General features: G+C 60.9%; 1 protein-coding gene across 5 annotated transcripts in view; it reads right to left on the reverse strand.

Annotated features, from left to right (window-relative positions):
• Positions 1–18,120, reverse strand: part of Sh2b3 (SH2B adaptor protein 3) — a 28,184-nt gene extending 10,064 nt beyond the window's left edge. The window contains exons 1-9 of one of the 5 annotated variants that reach the window (XM_048342949.1): positions 16,503–16,789; positions 11,020–11,143; positions 9,781–10,485; positions 2,609–2,710; positions 2,433–2,518; positions 2,255–2,349; positions 1,964–2,178; positions 1,691–1,862; positions 1,441–1,592 (exon numbers count right to left, since the gene is read on the reverse strand). In XM_048342949.1, coding sequence (XP_048198906.1) covers positions 1,441–1,592; positions 1,691–1,862; positions 1,964–2,178; positions 2,255–2,349; positions 2,433–2,518; positions 2,609–2,710; positions 9,781–10,458 — 1,500 coding nt within the window. In that variant the 5' untranslated portion in view covers positions 10,459–10,485; positions 11,020–11,143; positions 16,503–16,789. Of the gene's footprint in view, positions 1–355; positions 1,863–1,963; positions 2,179–2,254; positions 2,350–2,432; positions 2,519–2,608; positions 2,711–9,780; positions 10,486–11,019; positions 11,341–16,502; positions 16,798–17,465 lie in introns of those variants that run through there. The other 4 variants (XM_048342947.1, XM_048342948.1, XM_048342946.1 and 1 more) reach the window with 4 other exon arrangements.
• Between the last annotated feature and the right edge of the window lie 294 nt (positions 18,121–18,414).

The following is an 18,414-nucleotide window of genomic DNA, read 5'->3' on the forward strand; positions in this document are numbered from 1 at the left end:
TTGCTGGTTAATTGGAGATAAGACTTTCCTGCCTGCCTGGACTGCCTCTGAGCCGAGACCTTGAGGTTGTCAGCTTCCTGAGCAGCTAGGATTGCAGGAATGAGCTACAGGTGCCCAGCTGTAATACTGACTTTGTAGAGAAGCCTGCTAATAGAAAATATGACCTGCTTTTTCACTCGATAGTAGTAGGAAGTAGGCATAGTGGGTCGGGCAAGCAGTGCTGCTGGTTGGGATGGGGTGGTCCTGTCTGCCTCTGCAGCCACATCTAGGAGTATAGGCTGCCTGTTGTCTCTGTTGGTGCCCGGCCCCTGCTGAAGGTGCCACTTGTGGAGGTTGCTACCACTGCCCTGTTGAAACAGACGGAGTAGGAGCTGCAGGCAGTCCTCTACAGAGTACTGGCTTCTGCTTTGGTTCAGAGAGGGACCTAAAACCCATTTCGGGAGTAAGTTTATAAGGCAGCAGCCACCTGGAGGCCCAGGAGCCTCCGAAGTTCCTTTGTGCTCCTCTCCCTCCAGAAAGCCACCATACTCCAGAGTACAGTTATTTATTCATAAGGCACCAGGTAGACCTGCTCCTTGCCCACCCTCCTGCCTCCCTGCAAGAGTGATGTGCTCACTTCTCTACACCAGGGAGGACAGAGGTGACGCAGCAGCAGGCAGCTGTCCTGAGGATGAGCAGAAGACATGCGCAATGGTGGCTGCCCCCGGGATCGAGTTGCACAGGGTGGGCTGGGCTGTCTCTGACTGCACAAGGGCCCCATCCGTGTGGGAACAGTGCAGTGGATTAAGCTATGGTTGAGTTTGGAAACCTGAATCTTTTGTAAAGCTAACCTGAGGTAAAATGTTTAAAGTCATTGGCCCTCGAACAGCGCTTCTGTCCTAAAGCTGAGAGAAGAAGCAGGGTTGGGGCGGTCAGATGTGGCACATGGAACTGCCACAGGAGTGAAGCTACGCAGGGGAAGCCATGGGAGAACCCTGGCTTGTTAGTGTTTTGGGCTTCCTGGTGTCAGTGAAAAGGGAGAGGATTCTCACACCAGCCCCGCCCTCACCCCTCCTCCTGTGAAGCTCCAGGATGGTCCCTAGGACCAGGGGAGGAACCAACCGCAGCATCTGCAGACAAGAACATCTGTAAACAATCAGAAGAAAGCCAGGCGAGTGCTGGATGGGCCTCAGGAGGCCCTGTGTAGGCCTAGTAGAAAGCGAGCCCCAACTGCCAAGAGCAGTGGACGCGGGCGGCCTCTGTGCTCCAGAAGGAAGGTTACATTCACACACTCACACCCGCGCAGCTCCTGTGCCCTGGTCACAGCGGGGTGTACTGGTTGTCCACGGCCCGCAAGTGGCTCCGGGAGGAGTCCATCTCATAGTCCAAGTCCTGGGCATGGTCCCCAGCCCCAGGCTCCAGGTGCTGCAAGCTCTGTGCCAGCTCCTCGGGTGAAGGCACCAGATGGAAGATCTGCTCTGGGGGGGACACTCGGCCAGCAAGGGTCTCTGTGCCGAGCCCTCGAGGACAGTCCATGGAGCCAAGGTGGGGAAGGTCCAGCTCCGAGTCCCAGCGAGGAAGGGAGAAGGGGAAGAGGACGGTGCTACAGGAGCCTGAACAGGTGACAGGAGCACACCATGAGTCCCCCATGTTGCGCAGAGCTCCCAGCCCTGCTCCCCACCACCAGCCAGGGCAGGCTTTGGGGTCCCACCTGGTGGCTGGGAGACGACCACCACATAGCTGGAGAGCCGGACGTCACAGCTGGCCCCGCATTCAAGCGGGATGGGCGAGTGCTGGAAGTGGTAGAGCATGTCGACCACCGAGGGGAAGTGCAGGTGCTGCACGCGGCACTGGCCCCGCTCCGTCAGGGACAGGCGCAGGTGCTGCAGGGGAGGAGCAGGTGCCAATGGGTTGCTGTCCCCCCTCCAGCCACCACCCCACCACCGAGGGCCTCAGGGCCTGGCCACCCACCACCCTGGCCTACCTTGGCTCTGCCCTGAAAGTTGAAGGTGAGCACATATTCTCCGCGCCGGGACTCGCTCTGGCGCACCAGGAACACACCATGGGCATCGGGGCCCTGCAGCTGGACCAGCTGTGCTGCCCGCACCCTGGAGATGGCGCCGTGGAACCAGGGGTAGCAGGACAGAAAGTGGTCAGTCTTTTGGCAGGCCTGGTCGGGCAGTGTCCCAGGAAATGTGCCTGGCAAGGAAGACAGCCATGAGCAGGGGTGAGCTGGGCTGCCCCAGCACACCCAGAGATGGAGCCACACTCGCACCTTGGTCCAGGGAGTCTGCACTTCCCTGGGGGAATCTGGGGGAGCCGGGTTCCCCCGCTGAGGGAGGAGCAGCCTCGGCATCCACGCTGTCCAGCCTGTGGAGGAGAAGCTGGCTGTGAGGAGCGAGGCAGTTGGGAAGGGGTGGCAGGGTTGCTGCCAAAGCTGGGGTGCAGCTCACCCTGGGCAATCCCGGAGTTCTGCCATCCAGGAATTTAGCTGCTGTTCATCTGCCACCTCAAAGATGATATCCGTCCGGTCTTTCACCTGGCACGGCAGGAAAGGTATGCAGATGGGACTTTGCACAGGTGTGCAGGTTGTCTGGGAGGGGGGTTCCCTCAGGTGGAGAGTGCTCACCTTCAGCACAAAGGTGTGCAGGTTGTCGGGCATCTCTAGGCGGGTGCAGCGCCGGACCTCACGGATGCTGGAGCAGGCTGCCTGCAGCTTGGGCTTGGAGCTCTGGAGACGAAGGCACACAAGGCTCGGCTCCTGCTCTTCTCCCTCTACTGCTGTCCAGGAAGCAGGGCTGCCTATGCACTCGCCACCCCACCACCAAGGCACATGGCCACGGAGCCCGGGGTGCATGGGACTGCAGCACGCAGGCTGGGACCACTGGAACGTGCCCTCCTCCTGGCACCCGCAACATGCTTCCTTGGGGCAACCAAACCCATGGCCCAGCACAGGGGAGTGGCCTCGGGCTCCTTCCCATGCCCTGCACCTCAGCAGGCACTGCTTTCCCTGCCCCTGCCCTTAGCAAGATCTGCAGGACAGGACAGGCCCAGAGAAACAGAACAGATGGCCTCCTTCTCGGTTCCAAAAGAGCCCAGTACCCAGTGTGCAAGTCCCATGTGGACAGGACGTGGCCCACTGCAGCAGGCAGGCAGCCAGCAACGCTCAGGCTAGGAAACTGATGGTGAAAGGTCACGGCCTCACTGCCCGCACAGCTACCTACACCGTGCCCTGACCCCTCTGTATCCTGTCTGGCAGCTGGTGGATCAATAGGCTATGCTCCACTCTCCCCTCACTACCCCCATCCCTAGTGGGACGGGTGGGGATGCTCATCTGCTCAGCAGACATCAGGCCTGTGCTGGAAGGTCTGTGTCCTCAGGTCTGCATAGGCAGCTGAACAACCCTTGTCCCAAGTTTATCCTCTTGTAAGGGGACGTGTCAAAGCTCCATGGTGCCCAGCCGCCCCACTCCTGCAGCTCCATGCCAGGAAGACCCTTGTATGGGCTCCAGTCCTGGGGCTGTCCCCCAGGCTGCTCTGCTCTAGACTGGTGCTCCATCACTTAATCACAGCTCCACTAATGGCTTCTGGTGGCTAATTGGAGGCAAAAACTCCACAGACTGAGTTGGGAATATGGCCTAGTGGCAAGAGTGCTTGCCTCGTATACATGAAGCCCTGGGTTCGATTCCTCAGCACCACATATATAGAAAAGGCCAGAAATGGCGCTGTGGCTCAAGTGGCAAAGTGCTAGCCTTGAGCAAAAAAGAAGTCAGGGACAGTGCTCAAGCCCTGAGTTCAAGCCCCAGGACTGGCAAAAAGCAAAAACAACAAAAAACTACCTCCACAGACTTTGCTGCCTTGGCTGGCTTTGAACCTTATTAATCCACAGATCTCAGCCTCCTGAACAGCTGGGATTACAGGGAGATGGGGACTTTAAAGAGCACCACATCACTCCTAGACTGTCAGTAACCTGGCATACCACCTAGGACCTGGACATGGGCTGCCAATACCCCTCGCCACCTTCTCTCCAGGGGAGCAGGTAGGAATGGAAATACCCACTGCCCCCCCACCACAGATGGGGGGTGCCCCACGTGCAGCCATCCTTGCCCTCCAGCAGGCAGCACCCCAGTTCACATACAGTCACCTGAGTGGGAGTGAGTTCCCATGCCCTAGGCATGCCCCCCCTCACACATCACAGCGAGGGACACAAAGCCCCTCTTGACCAGCAGGTTCCCCAGGTCCCTCCCTAGCCTGCCTGGCTCCTGCGCTGAGTGTCAGACAGCCACCACTGCTGGTGGTTGTGGGGAGGCCAAGTGCCTAGACTGAGCCCTCACTGTCATTTCCTGGAGGGGCAGGTACATGGGCACAAGCCAAGCCCAATCTCAGTCAGTTGTCCTGCACTGAGACACTCCTGGCACCAAGAAGTGGCACAGTCTGCCCTCAACCAAGTGCCCCCAGCTGGCTAGAACTGCTGGTCTATCGCCAGCTTTAGGAGTGGGGTGCCAAGAGAAGCGGGCTCACCACACCAATTCCACAGGCCGCTACCCCTGCTCACTGCCAGGAACCTGGGAATCTGCTCCCACTTGCACATACATGCATGCACATTCACATCCTTGGCTTTTAAAAAGAGAAACAGCCAACTATGCTCAGCAAGAGGCTCCCACCCACAGCTACAATTCACCCAGAAGAGGGCAGGGAGCAGATCTGAGGGGTGTATTCCACCCCGTCTTGGGAAGACTGGCACTGTAAAACTGCTACCATCTGGCAAGCAGGGCACCAGCGGCTCACGTCTTTGATCCCTAGCTACTCAGGAGGCTGAGATCTGAGGATTGTGTATGAAGTCAGCATTTAAGTCCATGAAACTCATCTCCAATAGCTCAAGGGGTAGAGCGCTAGCCTTGAGCACAGAGAGGCTCAGGGACAGTGCCCAGGCCCAGAGTTCAAGTCTCCAGCAGGAAAGAAAATCTGGCAGCTTCTCCAAGGCATGTCTCGCTCCGGTGGCGCCATCCCCACAGGAGCACAGGCACCCCCGTGAGCACCACACACTGCACCCCACAGCACACGGTCTAACGCAGAATAAAGAAAACAAATTCTTGCCGTGGAATATTTGACCATCAGAAGAAACAAAGCACATGACAGGCCAGACTCAAATGGCATTCCTAGCCAGGCACTCATGGTGCATGCCTGTAATCCTAGCTACTCAAGAGGCTGAGATCTGAAGATCACAGTTCAAAGCTCAGTGAGGAAAGTGCATATGAGTTTCTAATCTCAAGTTCGTTACTATTTAAAACAAATAAGGCTGAGCACCCGGGCCCTGGGCACACACAGAACAAACGGCCTGGGCTAAGCCAAAGCCACACATGCCATAATTATGTGAACTGTAGGGGCAGGCAGGTGGTGGGGGGAGGGGAGTAGGGTGCCCTTGTACCCAGGAGGTGTCCTGAGAACTCATGAGGGCTGTGCTACTCTCTCAACTGCATTATTTTTGGCAGCACTAGGGTTTGAACTCAGGGCTTTGCATGACAAAGGCATGTTTGGGCATTGAGCCATACCCCACACTCAGAGCCCCTCTGGGCCCTGGGGTCCTGGCCAGGGTGTTTAAGGCTCTCCTTTACGGTGATGGTGGTACTGCACTGAACTTTGAACTTAGCCTCAAGCTTGCTTGGCAAGGGCTCTACTGCTTGAGCGGAGCCTCCAGCCCCTTTCTAGGTTGGTCATCCCCAAGGTAGGGTCTGGCTTCGTGCTGGGGTTACCTCCGCTGGACCACTGGGTATGGCACACTTGGCCACTGGTAGAGATGGGAGTCTCACAATTCCCTCTGCCTTTGCCCAACTTCCAGTTGGATCCTCCAGTTTCCGCCTTCCAAGAATAAGTCCTTGAACATTTAACAACACAGAAAAAGATTCAAAACCCATTAAGTGCCCAGAGTCACAGAACGGCATCTGGGGGCCCGTGAGCCAGGGCCCGAGCCTGGCAAGTGGGAGCCCCCAGAAGGGTTTAGACAACCCCACACACCCACAAGGCAGGAAGCCAGGCCACCCATTTCCTAGATTACCCGGCCCAGGCCCTCCAAGCAGGTGACACTGCTTCCGCAGCCTGGGGGGAGGAGAGTGGAGAGCAGGGCCCCAGAGAGGAAGCCCCCCTCAGACCCGGCAGGGACACGTGAGATCTTCCTGTGCACCCCGTTTCCTCTTCTTCCTCTCTGTTCAGAGTGGACAGGGGATTTCCACAACCTGCCGACAACTAGCTGGGGAGGGGGCACCCAGCCCCTTCAGGGCGGGACCCCACGGTCTGGACCTCACTGAGCCCGGCAGGTGCCGTGGCAGCTAGCCAGCCACACAGAGAAACAGGCTCAGAAGCCAACGTCTTGACTCCAGCTCCACTTCGAGGCTGAGAGCTGAGATGGGGGCTCAGCCTGCCCAGCTGCCTGTGCCCCTTCCTGACCTTCATCAAGCCTCATGCCGGCAGCCCCCCAAACATTTTTTGCCACTCCTAGGACTTGAACTCAGGGCATGGGTGCTGTCCCTGAGCTTTTTGCTCAAGGCTGGTACTCTACTACTTGAGCCACGGCTCCACTTCCAGCTTTCTGGTGGTACATTTAGAAATAGCCTCACAGACTTTCCTGCCTGAGCTGGCTTTGAACCATGATACTCAGGTCTCAGCCTCCTGAGTAGTTAGGTTACAGGCGTGAGCCAACAGCACCCAGCTTCCCCTGAAACAACTTTAAATGTACCACCAGCCTTGGAGAAGCTGGCCCGAGGAGGGGCGGTGGGCACAGGGCCCTAAGCTGGCGAAGACGCCAGGGCCCACAGGGCTGGCGCTGGCTCAGCAAGCTCCATGCAGGCTGCCGTTCACTGTGGCCGGGCTTTCTATGCAGCAATGCACTTTTTCAAAACCAGTTTTAGAGAGAACCCCAAAATAGGTCCAGGTCCACAGGAGCCCTGCTCTCACCCCCTTTTCTTCCAGCCACTGACCTCACAGGGGTCCTGTCAAGCCCCGAGTATGGGGCCATGGGCACAAAGCCCGGCCTTGTGGGATGTGGAAACTAACAAGTCAAAGTGAGGATCACGGCAGCCTGGAGGCTGCGGAGAGCCAGGGCTGCTGTCCTGCGGTCCCTGGTCCTCTGCCTGGCTTCCTGCCGCCACAGGAGGAAGTGCGCCCCACTTCCTCTTTCCCAGTGGCTCCTCTGGCCTCTCTGCCTCGGTTTCCTGGGTTGCACAGCAACCACATCCACACTCCCTGAGAGCCGGGCTGGGTTCTGCATTCCTGCCACCCAGTCACTGTGGGAGGCCACGATGGAGGGACCGCAGGCCTGGGCAGATGGGAGGCCGGGAACTTGGCTCCCCGCAATGATGACCTCCTGTGCATGGCTGTGCCCTCCCCCACTGCTGCGAGCTGGTTGGTGGGGACCAGGAGCCCCTGCTGGCTCTGAGTGCATGACCCAGGTAGTGGAGAGGCGAGCTGGAGCGCACAGCTCCCCTCAGGCCCTGCTCAGCCAGTGTCTAGAGCCAAACAAACTCTCTAGGAGGCCGTGCCAACTGTCCGCCTCATGCAGGAGACCACAGGTGGCTCCAGAAGTTTCCTCTGGTCTACTACTGTTTCCACTCACAACTTGGTAAGAGGGGAGGTGACCTTGAGCCTTCTGAATCTAGGCACTCAGGAGGCTCCTACAGCAAACACCTTGTCTGAGGCCCCACCTGATCTGGCCCCACCTTCCCAATCCTGCATTCTGCTCCCTCCAACCCAATCCTGCTGCTTCACACAGGCTTGGCTCCTGCCCACTGCAGGGCCTTTGCACCTGCCATTCCTCCACTCCTAAATCTTAAGACTAGCACTTCCTGACCCCAGGAGGGTCACCCCACTCTTCCAAAGGCCCAGGCTTGGGGATAAGGGCCATGCCAGCTCCGGTCTGCCTGCCAAGTGTCACTGAAACCCAAAGGCCATGGCCTCTACACCTGTCTCAACCACAGCTGCCTCAGATGGCCTCACCCAACCCCCTGTTGAGGCTGCAACAAAGTTACCCCCCACTTGAAGTGACAGGTGCCTCCCACCATGGCCACCTGGGGCCTGTCTGGGGGCTGCAGCAGGCAGGCTAGCTGCCCCCCCCCCCAGCTGAGCCCAGCCTGTGAGCAGAGGTGCAGGCCCCCTGCTGCCGAGGAGCCAGGGCTATTCCCAGTCTGTGCAGTGCCACAGCCCCATTAGGTGGGCACAGGGAGACGGAGGCTTGGAAGCCTCTCGGTGTCCTCCAGCCCCCTACCACACTGGGTTTGCTAATCTTCCTTCAGACCACGTGGGCATCAAGCAGGGCCCCAGGGACAGAGGAATTCACAGCATGATCCCCAGCAGGGGAAGACAGTGTGTGCACACCCAAAACCAAGTCCACACAGCCCTCAGGCCTACAAGAACACTCCAGAAACAAAACTCAAGACTCCTGTAAAAGCCAGGCACTGGTGGCTCACACCTGTAATCCTAACTACGCTGAAGGCTGAGGTCTGAAGATCATGGTTCAAAGCCAATTTATCTCCAATTAATTGCCAAGAAACAGAAGTGGTGCTGTGGCTTAAAGTAATAGAGTGCTAGCCTTGAGCAAAAGAGATCAGACAGCACCCAAGCCCTAAGGTCAAGCCCCAGAAGCAAAACACACACACACACACACACACCCCTCCCAAGGCAAAGATTTTAGTCTGTGCCAGTACTTAACCATGCCTCCTGTTTTGTTTTGCTGGAGATGAGTCTTGAGGGCTTTTCTGCCCAGGGTACCTTCAAACTGTAATCCTCAGCTCTCAACTTCTTGAGTAGCTGGGATTTCAGGTGTGAACCACCGGTGCCCCTGGAAGCCCAGATTCTTAGGACACAGTACACGGCACACAGGAAAGCAATTTAACACACTGGATTTCAGTAAAATGCTAACTCCAAGCCAGAAATGGACACACTCAAGTTCAGGGGCGGGAGGATCTCAAGTTCCAGACCAGCCCGAGCTACATAACAAAATCCTCTCTCAAAAAAAAACCCTTTGTTGTGGAAAATGAAGTGAGAAATACAGGAGAAGCCAGGTGCTGCTGGCTCATACCCCATAACTGACAAAGAAGTTCAAATTAATAAAACATATGTAGAGGTGTCCAAACTATTTTTTTAAGTCTTCCATCAATAAGGAAAACTACAAGCCAGATGGATGCTGGCGGTTTTTACACCTGGAATCCTAGCTAAGCAGGAAGCTGAGATCTGGAGCCAGCCCAAGCAGAAAACATGGCGAGGCTCCATCTCCAGGTAACAAGCTGTGAGCAGGAAGCCAGAGTAAGTGAAAGACCCTGAGTTCAAGCTCTGGCAGGAAGAGGAGATAACAGCAGCAAGAGATGGGAAGGTGAAGACAGGAGGATCCTCAGTTCTGGGACAGCCTGGGCTACACAGGTAGACCATGTTTCAAATGAAAGAGAATCTGCATCAAGGGAGCACGGGTTGCTCAGCAGGAGACCCACAGGCTTCGCCTCAGGGCTGCTCCCCAGCTAGCGCTGGGAGCCCACAGCATCCACTGCAGTACGGGTCCCCGAGCCTGTGCCCTGCGGGGAAGGGGCGCGCAGAGCAGAGGCGTCCTGCTCCCGGCGCTCCTCGGCCAGGCTGTCCCAGCGGATGGGGGGATTCGGCAGGGCGCAGGCTCCGTGTGGAGCCACCCCGGGGCTGAGTGTTCAGACATCAGAGCCCAGGGGACCCTCCGAGGCCAGAGACAGCGAGGGAGACCCAGGATGCGCTCCCGCGGAGAAGGGAGGGAAGGGACGGGGTGGGAAGGGGCGCGTCCCGTGCCTACCTTGGGCGGGTCGAAGAGCTCCAGCACTCGGCCGCGGGGATCTCCGGGCTCCGGGGCGCGGCGCAGTGTCAGGCGGCCCCGCTGCCAGCGCGCGCCGCTATCCATGGCCGCCTCGTCGGCCAGGCTGTAGCGCAGCGCCGCCTCCTTGAGGGCCTCGGGTGGCGGCTCGCGACCCAGGCTCCAGGGCAGCCGCTTCCGCGCGGGGCCGGGCCGGACGGGGCCGGCGTCCGTGTCGGCGGGGCCGGCGTCCGTGTCCGGGTCGGGGCCGGCGGGCAGCTCCCCGGCCGAGCGGCGGCGGAAGAGGTGGCGCAGGCCGCGGCGCAGCTGGCGCAGGGAGCCGGCGGCGGGCGGCGCGGGCGCGGCCAGCTCCTCGGTGCTGCGCGCCTTGGGCAGGCCGGGCGCGCGGGGCGCGGCGCGGTAGTCGCGGCCCGGCGGGGCCCCGCGCACCTCGCGGCGGAAGTGGCGCTGGAAGAGGTCGGCGAAGTGCAGAGACACCAGCTCGGCGCGCGGCGCCTGCTGCGGGTGCCCGAGCGCCCAAAGCCGGTACTGGCGGGCCAGCGCGCGGGCCGCCGCCGCCGCGTGCAGCTCGCAGAACTCCGCCCAGCCCCGCGACGGCCCCGCCGGCGCGCCTGGGGTTGAGCTGGAGGCGGCCGGGGGCTGCAGGGTGGGCCCGCTCATGGCAGGGGGCGAGGTGCGGCGGCCAGGCTGAAAGACACAGGCGGAGGACACGGGCGTGGGGGGCAGCAAGACCACCCGCCCCCCGCGGCCCACAGCCCCCGGGTCCCTAAACAGCCGGCAGTGGGCAGAGGGTGCAGTGAGGACAAGATGCAGACCGGAGGGACCCAAGGATCCCAACCACTCAGGAGGCTGGGCCCAGAGGATCACAGTTCAAGGCCAGCCCAGGCAGGGAAGTTCCTGAGACTTAAGGCCAATGAGCCACCAAAAAAGCCGGAAGTGGCGCTGTGGCTCAAGTGGTAGAGCGCCAGCAGAACTCAGGGACAGTGCCCAGGCCCAGAGTTCAAGCCCCAGGACCAACCAGAAAAAAAAAAAAAGTGTTGGAGCACTTCCAGGCTCTGAGTTCAAGCGCCATGACCAACAAAACAAGACTGAAGGCATGAATAAAATGGTAGAATGCCAGAAGCAAGCACAAGGCCCTGAGTGCAATTTCTGGCGCCAGAATAGCCATTCTGGTGCCTGGGTCCAATCCCAGAACCACCTGTTTCTAGTTAAGGGACTTACTTCATAGTGCTCTGCCTCCGTGGGCCATCTGAGGGGGAGTGCTAGGAAGACTGAGTTGGAAAAGGTTGGGGGTGCTGCTGTCCACCTTTTAAGTTATGATGAAGAGGGGGTCCACATCCATACACTAAATATAAAAAGGAAGAAACAAATAAGACTCTTCAAGGTATGCAAAGATGTCTCTCCTGCCCTGGTGGGGAGGCCCAGGCCTGGCAGACACTTGCTGGCTCAGGCCATCTGGGAGCCCTTCTAGGCAGGGGGGGCTTCCTCCCCCTCTGCTGTCCTCAGTGCTGAGTGGAGGGCCGGAGCCTTCCTCCCCCACGGCTGGACTGGCAGCTCTGGTGTGAAAGAAAAGCACAGGCACGAGTGCCACCGGCATCCATTCTCACTGGCTCCTAGCAGGCTCCTGAGGCCCCACTGTGCCGGCAGTTTGTGGGTCCTGGGGCATGACAGGCAGGCTCTGCTGGCTTCATCAGCGGGGACACACACTGACTGAGGCTGCCCAGGCCTCTGTGACAGAGTTCCCTACTGGCCAAGCAAATGTTACAAGGTGCTGGCCTTGTGACCCACCCCCAGTCACCCTGGGGGAGGCCCTGCCTATCTGCTTCTGGCAGGTCACAGAAGCAGCCATTCCTCGGCTGTCCTTCCACACAAGGGTCCCATGCCACTGTTCAACAGTCTGAGGTTTCTTTTCTTTTGAGCAGTGCTGGGGTTTGAACACAGAGCTCAATGCTGTTAGGCAGGCACTCTACCATTTGAACCATGTCTTTAATCCCCTTCACCTTAGTTCTTCGAGTAAGGGGAGGGGTAGTCTCACATTTTATCCGGGGCCAGCCTGGACCATGATCCTCCCGTTTATACCTCCTATATGCATTTACCTACGATAATCGGTACCACACACTCAGCTACTAGCTGAGATGGGGTTTTCATAGGGCTTGGCTCAATCATGATCTTCCTCATCTCCACCTTCCAAGTAGGTAGCATAGCCTGGAGTTCCTTAGTGGCCAACTCCACACCAAAACAAGGAGCCCCTGAGAATGGGGCCCACTACCACTGTCTGTCCTTCCTCCCACAGGCAGGAGCTCCATGGATGTATGTCTGCGCACAGCGGCCAGCCTCAAGCACTGACCCAGCCCCTGGGCCAGCTGCCTCCCAGGCACAGGCCACACCTGTCCCCGTTTGTGCCGTGAGTCAGTCGTCTTAGTCTTGAAGCCCAGCTGTGGCTGACAAGAGGCATGGTAAGCCCTGTCTGCTCAGAGCAGTGCCAGGCCTGTCTGCTGGAGAGCAGTGGCAGCCAGGGAAGTCCGGCTGGGGGCCGTGGAAGCCCCATAAAAGTCTTCTCAGGGTGGCCCTGGCAGGTGGGGAATGGCATATGGAGATGCCAGCTGAGGCTGGAGCCTGAGAGATGGACTGGCAGAGGGGAGCTGGCCGCAGGAAGGCACGGGGTTATGGCAGCCTAATGACCTGCCACTGCAGGCAAAGGGAGCCCTGTATGAAGCCTGGGTCCCTAGACTTGAGCTCTGGGCAGGAAGCAATCATTCACCATCACTGGAGCCCTGGCAGCCTGGGTGTGGACTACAAGAGCATCTGGGGAGGTGGCACCCATGTCCCAGGCCACCAGAGCCATCCTCCCTATGCAGAGGCCTCTGGCCTGCCTTGCAGGATAGGGTGCCCCTCCACAGCTCTGGGCCTGCAGTGGGTGGGGGTGGGCTGCAGACTAGGACCCAATTGTGACACAACCCCCAACTGTGCTGTTTAGGGCCTGCCAAGGCCAGCAACATGGGGAGGGGCCTGGTGCTCCCCACCCAATACCTCCCTCCCCAGCCCAGGTGCCTCAAGCCTCAGCTGCAGGAGGCCTCTGACCAGAGGCCCCAAAGCACAGCCTCTCCAGCCACTACCTGGATAGCACTGTGACTGGGGCGCAGACCTGGGCTTCTGTGTGGGTTTATGGTTTGAAGTTAAAAGAGCTCATACCCTGTGAGGGGCGCCTCCTCCTAGGCGGCCTCCAGGATGGCTCCCAGCCCCAGGCACATTTGCGTTCCCCATCACAGCTCAGGTTGCCCCTAGGAGCTCAGGAAGGTGAGGGGACAACAGGCACTCGCTTGCCTTTGCGGTCAGACACACATATCCTGGTTAAACCACCAGGTCCCGGGGAAATGCCAGCGAGCCCAACTCTCCCCCAGGATCACTTGTGCCTAGAGACAGTGACCAGGCCAGCGCAGTGTGCCACAACTGGAAATGTCCCCTGGCCTCCTCTGTCCCCAAGTCTAGCAACCCAACTACATTTGGAAGGGAAAACGCCAAGCTTCTTCTTCCCTGCACAATTCTCTGCCCAGAACCAGGGGGCACACACACCCTGCTGCCTGCCAGCCTCCTCCTGCACCACGAGCTTTGGGACAGCGGCAGGGCTGGTGCCCAGCACATCCTGCGCACCCCTCCCCCAATGTCACCCCCTCGGGGCCCGCCTCAAGAAGACCCCTGAACACAGTCCCCAAGTGCAGACTTGGTGCCAAAGGCCTTCTGTGTCCACCTCCACGGGCCACATTCTGAACCCTAGCCCCAAGTCTGGGACTCCCCAAGGCGCACTGTGAGTCAGCCCTGCTAGCAGGCAGGGCACAGACTTCCTCCCCCAGGCCTCCACTGCCGCAGGGGGAGGGGGCCACATCCGGGCAGGCCCCCAGGGGCTCCAGGCCTGGCTCACGAGGAAGCCCACAGCCTGGCCCCCCTGCCGACCCCTGACAGGGTGGCGTGGGAGGAAAAAATCTTCCAGCCATCTGCTCAGCTGCTGGGTTTCCGGCCAGGCTGGGCTGGGGCAGGGCAGGCAGCCAGGAGGACCTGCTCCCCTGGGGTGTCCCCATTGGTGAGAGAACTCAGGGCTGCACAGCCAGTGCTAGCCAGAGAGACCCCCAAGGGCTGGCCAAGGAATGCTGGCTGCTCAGACAGCAGGCCCAGTGAGCTGTGTCCCACTGAGTCCCAAGACCTGTGGCCAAGTCCTGGCCCTACTCACTCCTGGAAGGACGTCAAGCCCCCAAAGGGTGGGATACAGGGCTCCTGGGTCCAATTAGGCCTGACCCAGCAAGTGACCCCCTACCAAGCCACTTCCCTGGGCAACTTGCAGCCTGTCTCCTTGGGGAGAGCAGGTGTCTGGGAAGCAGGCTGGGCTGGACCAAGCAGCTTCCACCATCCCTCTCTCAGAACACACACACACAGACACAGACAGACACACACACAGACACAGAGACACACACACACACAGACAGACACACACCTTCTAATCCCAACCAGCCAGGGATCAGGGATGCTCATCACACAGGGGCCCTAGGAATCCCAGGAAGGAAGTGCCAGCCTCTCTTGGCCTGCACTTGTTGAGCACTCACTGCATGCTTCCTTGCGGTAATCACCAGTACCCCCACTTTACAGATGAGAAGACTTAAGCTCAGAGAGGGAGGGACAGGCCCGAAGTCATACAGCCTGGGCAATTAAGTCCCCACAGTTCCAGTTCCAGTTCCAGTTCCATGCTTCCCACAATCACACAGAGGGGGTGTGACTCTTGGCCACATCCTAAGGAAGGCCATGTATCATGCCCAAGGCCTCCTGGCTGAAGCTGGCAGAGCCTGGACCTGACTCAACTTGACTCCAGGGCCTGCTCGGATCTCGGAGAAGTGGAAGTACACATGGAAGTCCTGCTTAGTTGCCTAATGACCACTGAGCACCAGCTGGTACTCACCAAGTGCTAGCTAGTACACACTAAACTGGCATTCACTGAGGCACTAAGGCCTCAGGGCTGTCAAAACCCCTTCACATATATAGAGAATAAGGAGCCTACCCAAGGATTCACAGCCACAAGAGGAGGGGCCCGGAAGGGGACTCTTCCCCACTAGGTCCCTCCCACCGAGGGAACACTCTTGTCTCCTCTCTGGGGACAGCTAGGCGTCCTTGTTGGGGCCTCCAGCCCTGCACCACGGAGGAAGGGTAACACTCAGGCAAGGCTGTCAAGGTGGCCAGCAGGACTAGGCATCCTGGGCTCAAAGGGTGCCTCTGGCAAGCCAGGCCATTGGCAGCTGCAGGCCCAGGCTGCCTCCGGAGCTGGGCGGCTCCACGAACTGCTGCGGGGCTGCCCAAGAAAGTTCTGTTCCCTTGCAGAAATACCAAGGCCAAGGGTGGAAAACAAGCCATCAACCTCAACAAGGCAGTAACAATCCCACTACAACAGCCACCCTCAAACTTCTGGAATCCTGTCGTGGGTATGGTTGTCCCATTACGTGACAGCAGAGGAAACTGAGGCTGAGCTAGGCCTTCCAGCCAAGAAGATCCAGGGAGCTGAGGAAGCAAGTGACAATACCACTGCTAGAACACAGGTACTCCCCAACCACCCCTGAACCAAGGGCCTGGAGAGCCACCCCGGCAGGTAGGCAGGCAGGTGTCTTCACCCACTCCTTTATTAAAGCCTCACTGAGGTGGCAAGGGGCCCAAATGCACAAGAGGGTAGAGGGTCAGCTTCTAGAATTTGCCCCCTTCTTTGCCAACAGTGCAACCTTGAAGGCCCCAGGCCCAGCTACTGGCACCTCAGGCCATCCCCTCCCCAGCTGGGGCTGGCAGGAGTTCCAGAAATGCTCACCCATACGCTCACAGGGGGTTCCCTCCCAGAGGGAGCTGTGGGAAAGGCTCAGAAAACCTGCACTGAAAACCCCTCCCCTCCCGACTTCCCCAGTTGGCTCTGGTCTGTGCTTGCAGCCCAGCCCGCCCAGGCCACCTCTGCCTGTCGTGCCCCCACACACCCCTTCCCCCGGTCCCGGGGATCCCTCGGCCAGGTCTGCACTCTAATTCCTGGAGACCCTGGCCGAGGGAGGCTGGATGGCTCAGTGGGCCCCAGCAGGCTACGGGGGTCGGGGGTCCGGGTCAGGTCTCAGACCCTCGTGTCCCCCAGGCTGGCCTGGGCCTGCAGAGGTCACAGCCAGGCCTGTGCTTTGTCCACAGCCCCCACCCACGACGGGATTTCACTTCCTGCGCTCCCGCCAGCCAGGCCCCTCTGCCGGCCCCCAGCTGCCAGCCCTGACCCCCTCACCTACCTCATGGCCAAGAATGGGGAAGGGAAACGAATTGAGGAAACGCAAGCAAAAGCAGCGGGGCGGGCGGGCGACCCCTGCCCGCTCCCTCCAGTGCGGAGCTCCCAAAGCTCCCGGGCCCGAGGGGAAGTCTGCGGGGCTGAGGGCGCAGGGCCGACCCTCCGCGGGAGCCCCCGACCAGGAAGACCCGGGCTCCGGACGCCTTACCCCGGCGACCCCCAGCCCTCGCGGCTGCCTTCGCAGACACATGGCTCGGGCCGGGGAGTGAGGGCGCCCTTCCTCCCGCCGCCTCCCCGCCCCGCCCCGCTAGGGGCCTGGGTGCGGGCCGCGCGCGCCACCGCGGCACGTGTGCGGCCCCGCGCCCCGCGCCCTCGGGGTGCCGGAGCCCCGCGCTGCCCTCCCGCCGCCGAGGCGGCTCACCTCTCACACTGGGGTTCCGGGCCCGACCAGCCCATGGCGTCACGCGCCGCCGGCCCCACGAAGCCCCGCGGGACGGGCGGGCCCTCGGCCCGGGCGCGTCGTCTCCCGCGCTGGCGGCTCCGGAGCAGGGCTCAGGCAGGAAACCCGGGCTCGGAAGATGGCCAGCGCCTCATCATTTCCGCCGCGAGCACTTGACAGCTGCGGGAGAATGCGTCCCCGGGCCCCGCCGAGGCCACGGCGGGCCGCGACAGTCCGGGCGGGCGGCCAGGCGGAGGCGGTGGCCCGAGCCCATGCCGCCCCACGCCGTTATGTAAAGAGGAACCGGCCCAGAGCGCGGGGTCCGGAGCGCGGGGGAGGAGGGAGCGCCCGCGGGGGCGTGACCTCTGGTGGCCACGCCCCCTCTCCGCGAGCGACTGGGTGGAGAGGCGGAGCCTGCTCGCGCCACGCCCAGCCTCCCGCTGCCGGGCGTCCGGTTAGGTTCCGAGACTCCAGACGCAAGCCCGGCGTGGAAGGGCGGAGCCCCACAAGCCACGCCCACAAGCGTGTCTCTTTTCCTCTGGTCGCGCAGTTTAAGATTGCGGAGGGACGGAGCCCGGCATCCTTGGCCCCACCCACAGGGGGGCTGCTCGGCGTGACGAGGGCGTGGCCTCGAGGGGGCGTGGCAGGGTTCCGTGCCCGGCCCGGAGGGGGCGCGCCCCCGCGGCTCGCGGTAGCGGGGCCCTATCTGCGCCCGCTGGCGGTTCCGCCGCGACCGCGGCTTTCCTCTCCACCCGGCGGACCCCCCACTGCCCGTGCTCCGCGACGCCCGGAGCCGGCCCGCCCCACCTCGTGCGGGCTCTGCCCCCCAGTTCCGTCGGCGTCGAGCCGTCTGGCTGCCCGGCCCCTCTCTGCAGCTGGGGCGCCGTGCGCCCCGAAGGCCTCGGCGGTGCCGGCGGCCCGGCCCTGCGCGCCCCGGCTCCTTACCTCTCCCCGAAGGCTCCGTGGGGGCGAGGGTGGCCTCGGCCGCCGGCCCGACCCCGGGCGGAGGAGAGGAGTGCGGGCTCCCCTCCCTCCAGCCCTCCCTTCCGACAGGAAGCGCCGCCCACGCCCCGGCCCGGCGCCCGGGCTCCCGCCTCGCCGCCGGGGGCACCCGGGCCGGCCCTGCGCGCCGCGGGCTCCGCGGGCACCGGCTCCCCGGCACACGGAGTTCCGGGCTCCCTCGCGGGCGCTGGAGACCCAAGGCCACACAGGACCCGCCAGAAACGCGCTTGCCACAGGACGTGCCCGGCCCCGGGTTCCGGGGGCCCCCCCGAGGCGGCCACGGGGAGGGGACGGAGACCCCAGCAGAGGCTCTAGCTTTGAAGGTGACAAACTGCGGAGGAGCGCTTTGGGGGCCGCAGGAAGGAACATTTAAGCTGAGACACTCCCTCCTCTGACTCGGGGATCCGGCCCTGATAAGCTTGGAGTGGAGGGCCTTCTTGGCTAACGAGACCGCAAGTGCAAAGGTCCTGAGGTGGGGCTCCATGCTCCGCCAGAGGGGAAAGCGAGAAAGCCAGGGGAGTCGTCCTTAAGTACACTGATTGGAGGAGATAAGCTTCTGTCCTGACGAGCCTGGGGGCAGTGGTGGGGAAATATGGACTCCTTCGTTCCCGGCCCTGGAAGGTTGTGAGCAGAATGTTCCTGGCCGGGAATTTGGCACACCCGGTTAGGAAATGGGGGGAAGGGGGCACAAAGGAAGTCCAAGCGGATAAACCTTGTCCTCATCCTGTGTGTGCGTGTGCGCGGGTACTGGGGCTTGAACTCACGGTTTGAGCCTTGTCTCGTCTTGTTCATTCAGGCTGGTCTCTACTGCTTGAGGTACAGCTCCACTTTCAACTTTTGGTCCTTAACTGGAGATAAGGGCAGCTTTGAACTCTGGTTCTCTGATCTCTGC

Source organism: Perognathus longimembris, chromosome 3 (assembly GCF_023159225.1).
Source record: "Perognathus longimembris pacificus isolate PPM17 chromosome 3, ASM2315922v1, whole genome shotgun sequence".
NCBI classification, from domain to species: domain Eukaryota; kingdom Metazoa; phylum Chordata; class Mammalia; order Rodentia; family Heteromyidae; genus Perognathus; species Perognathus longimembris.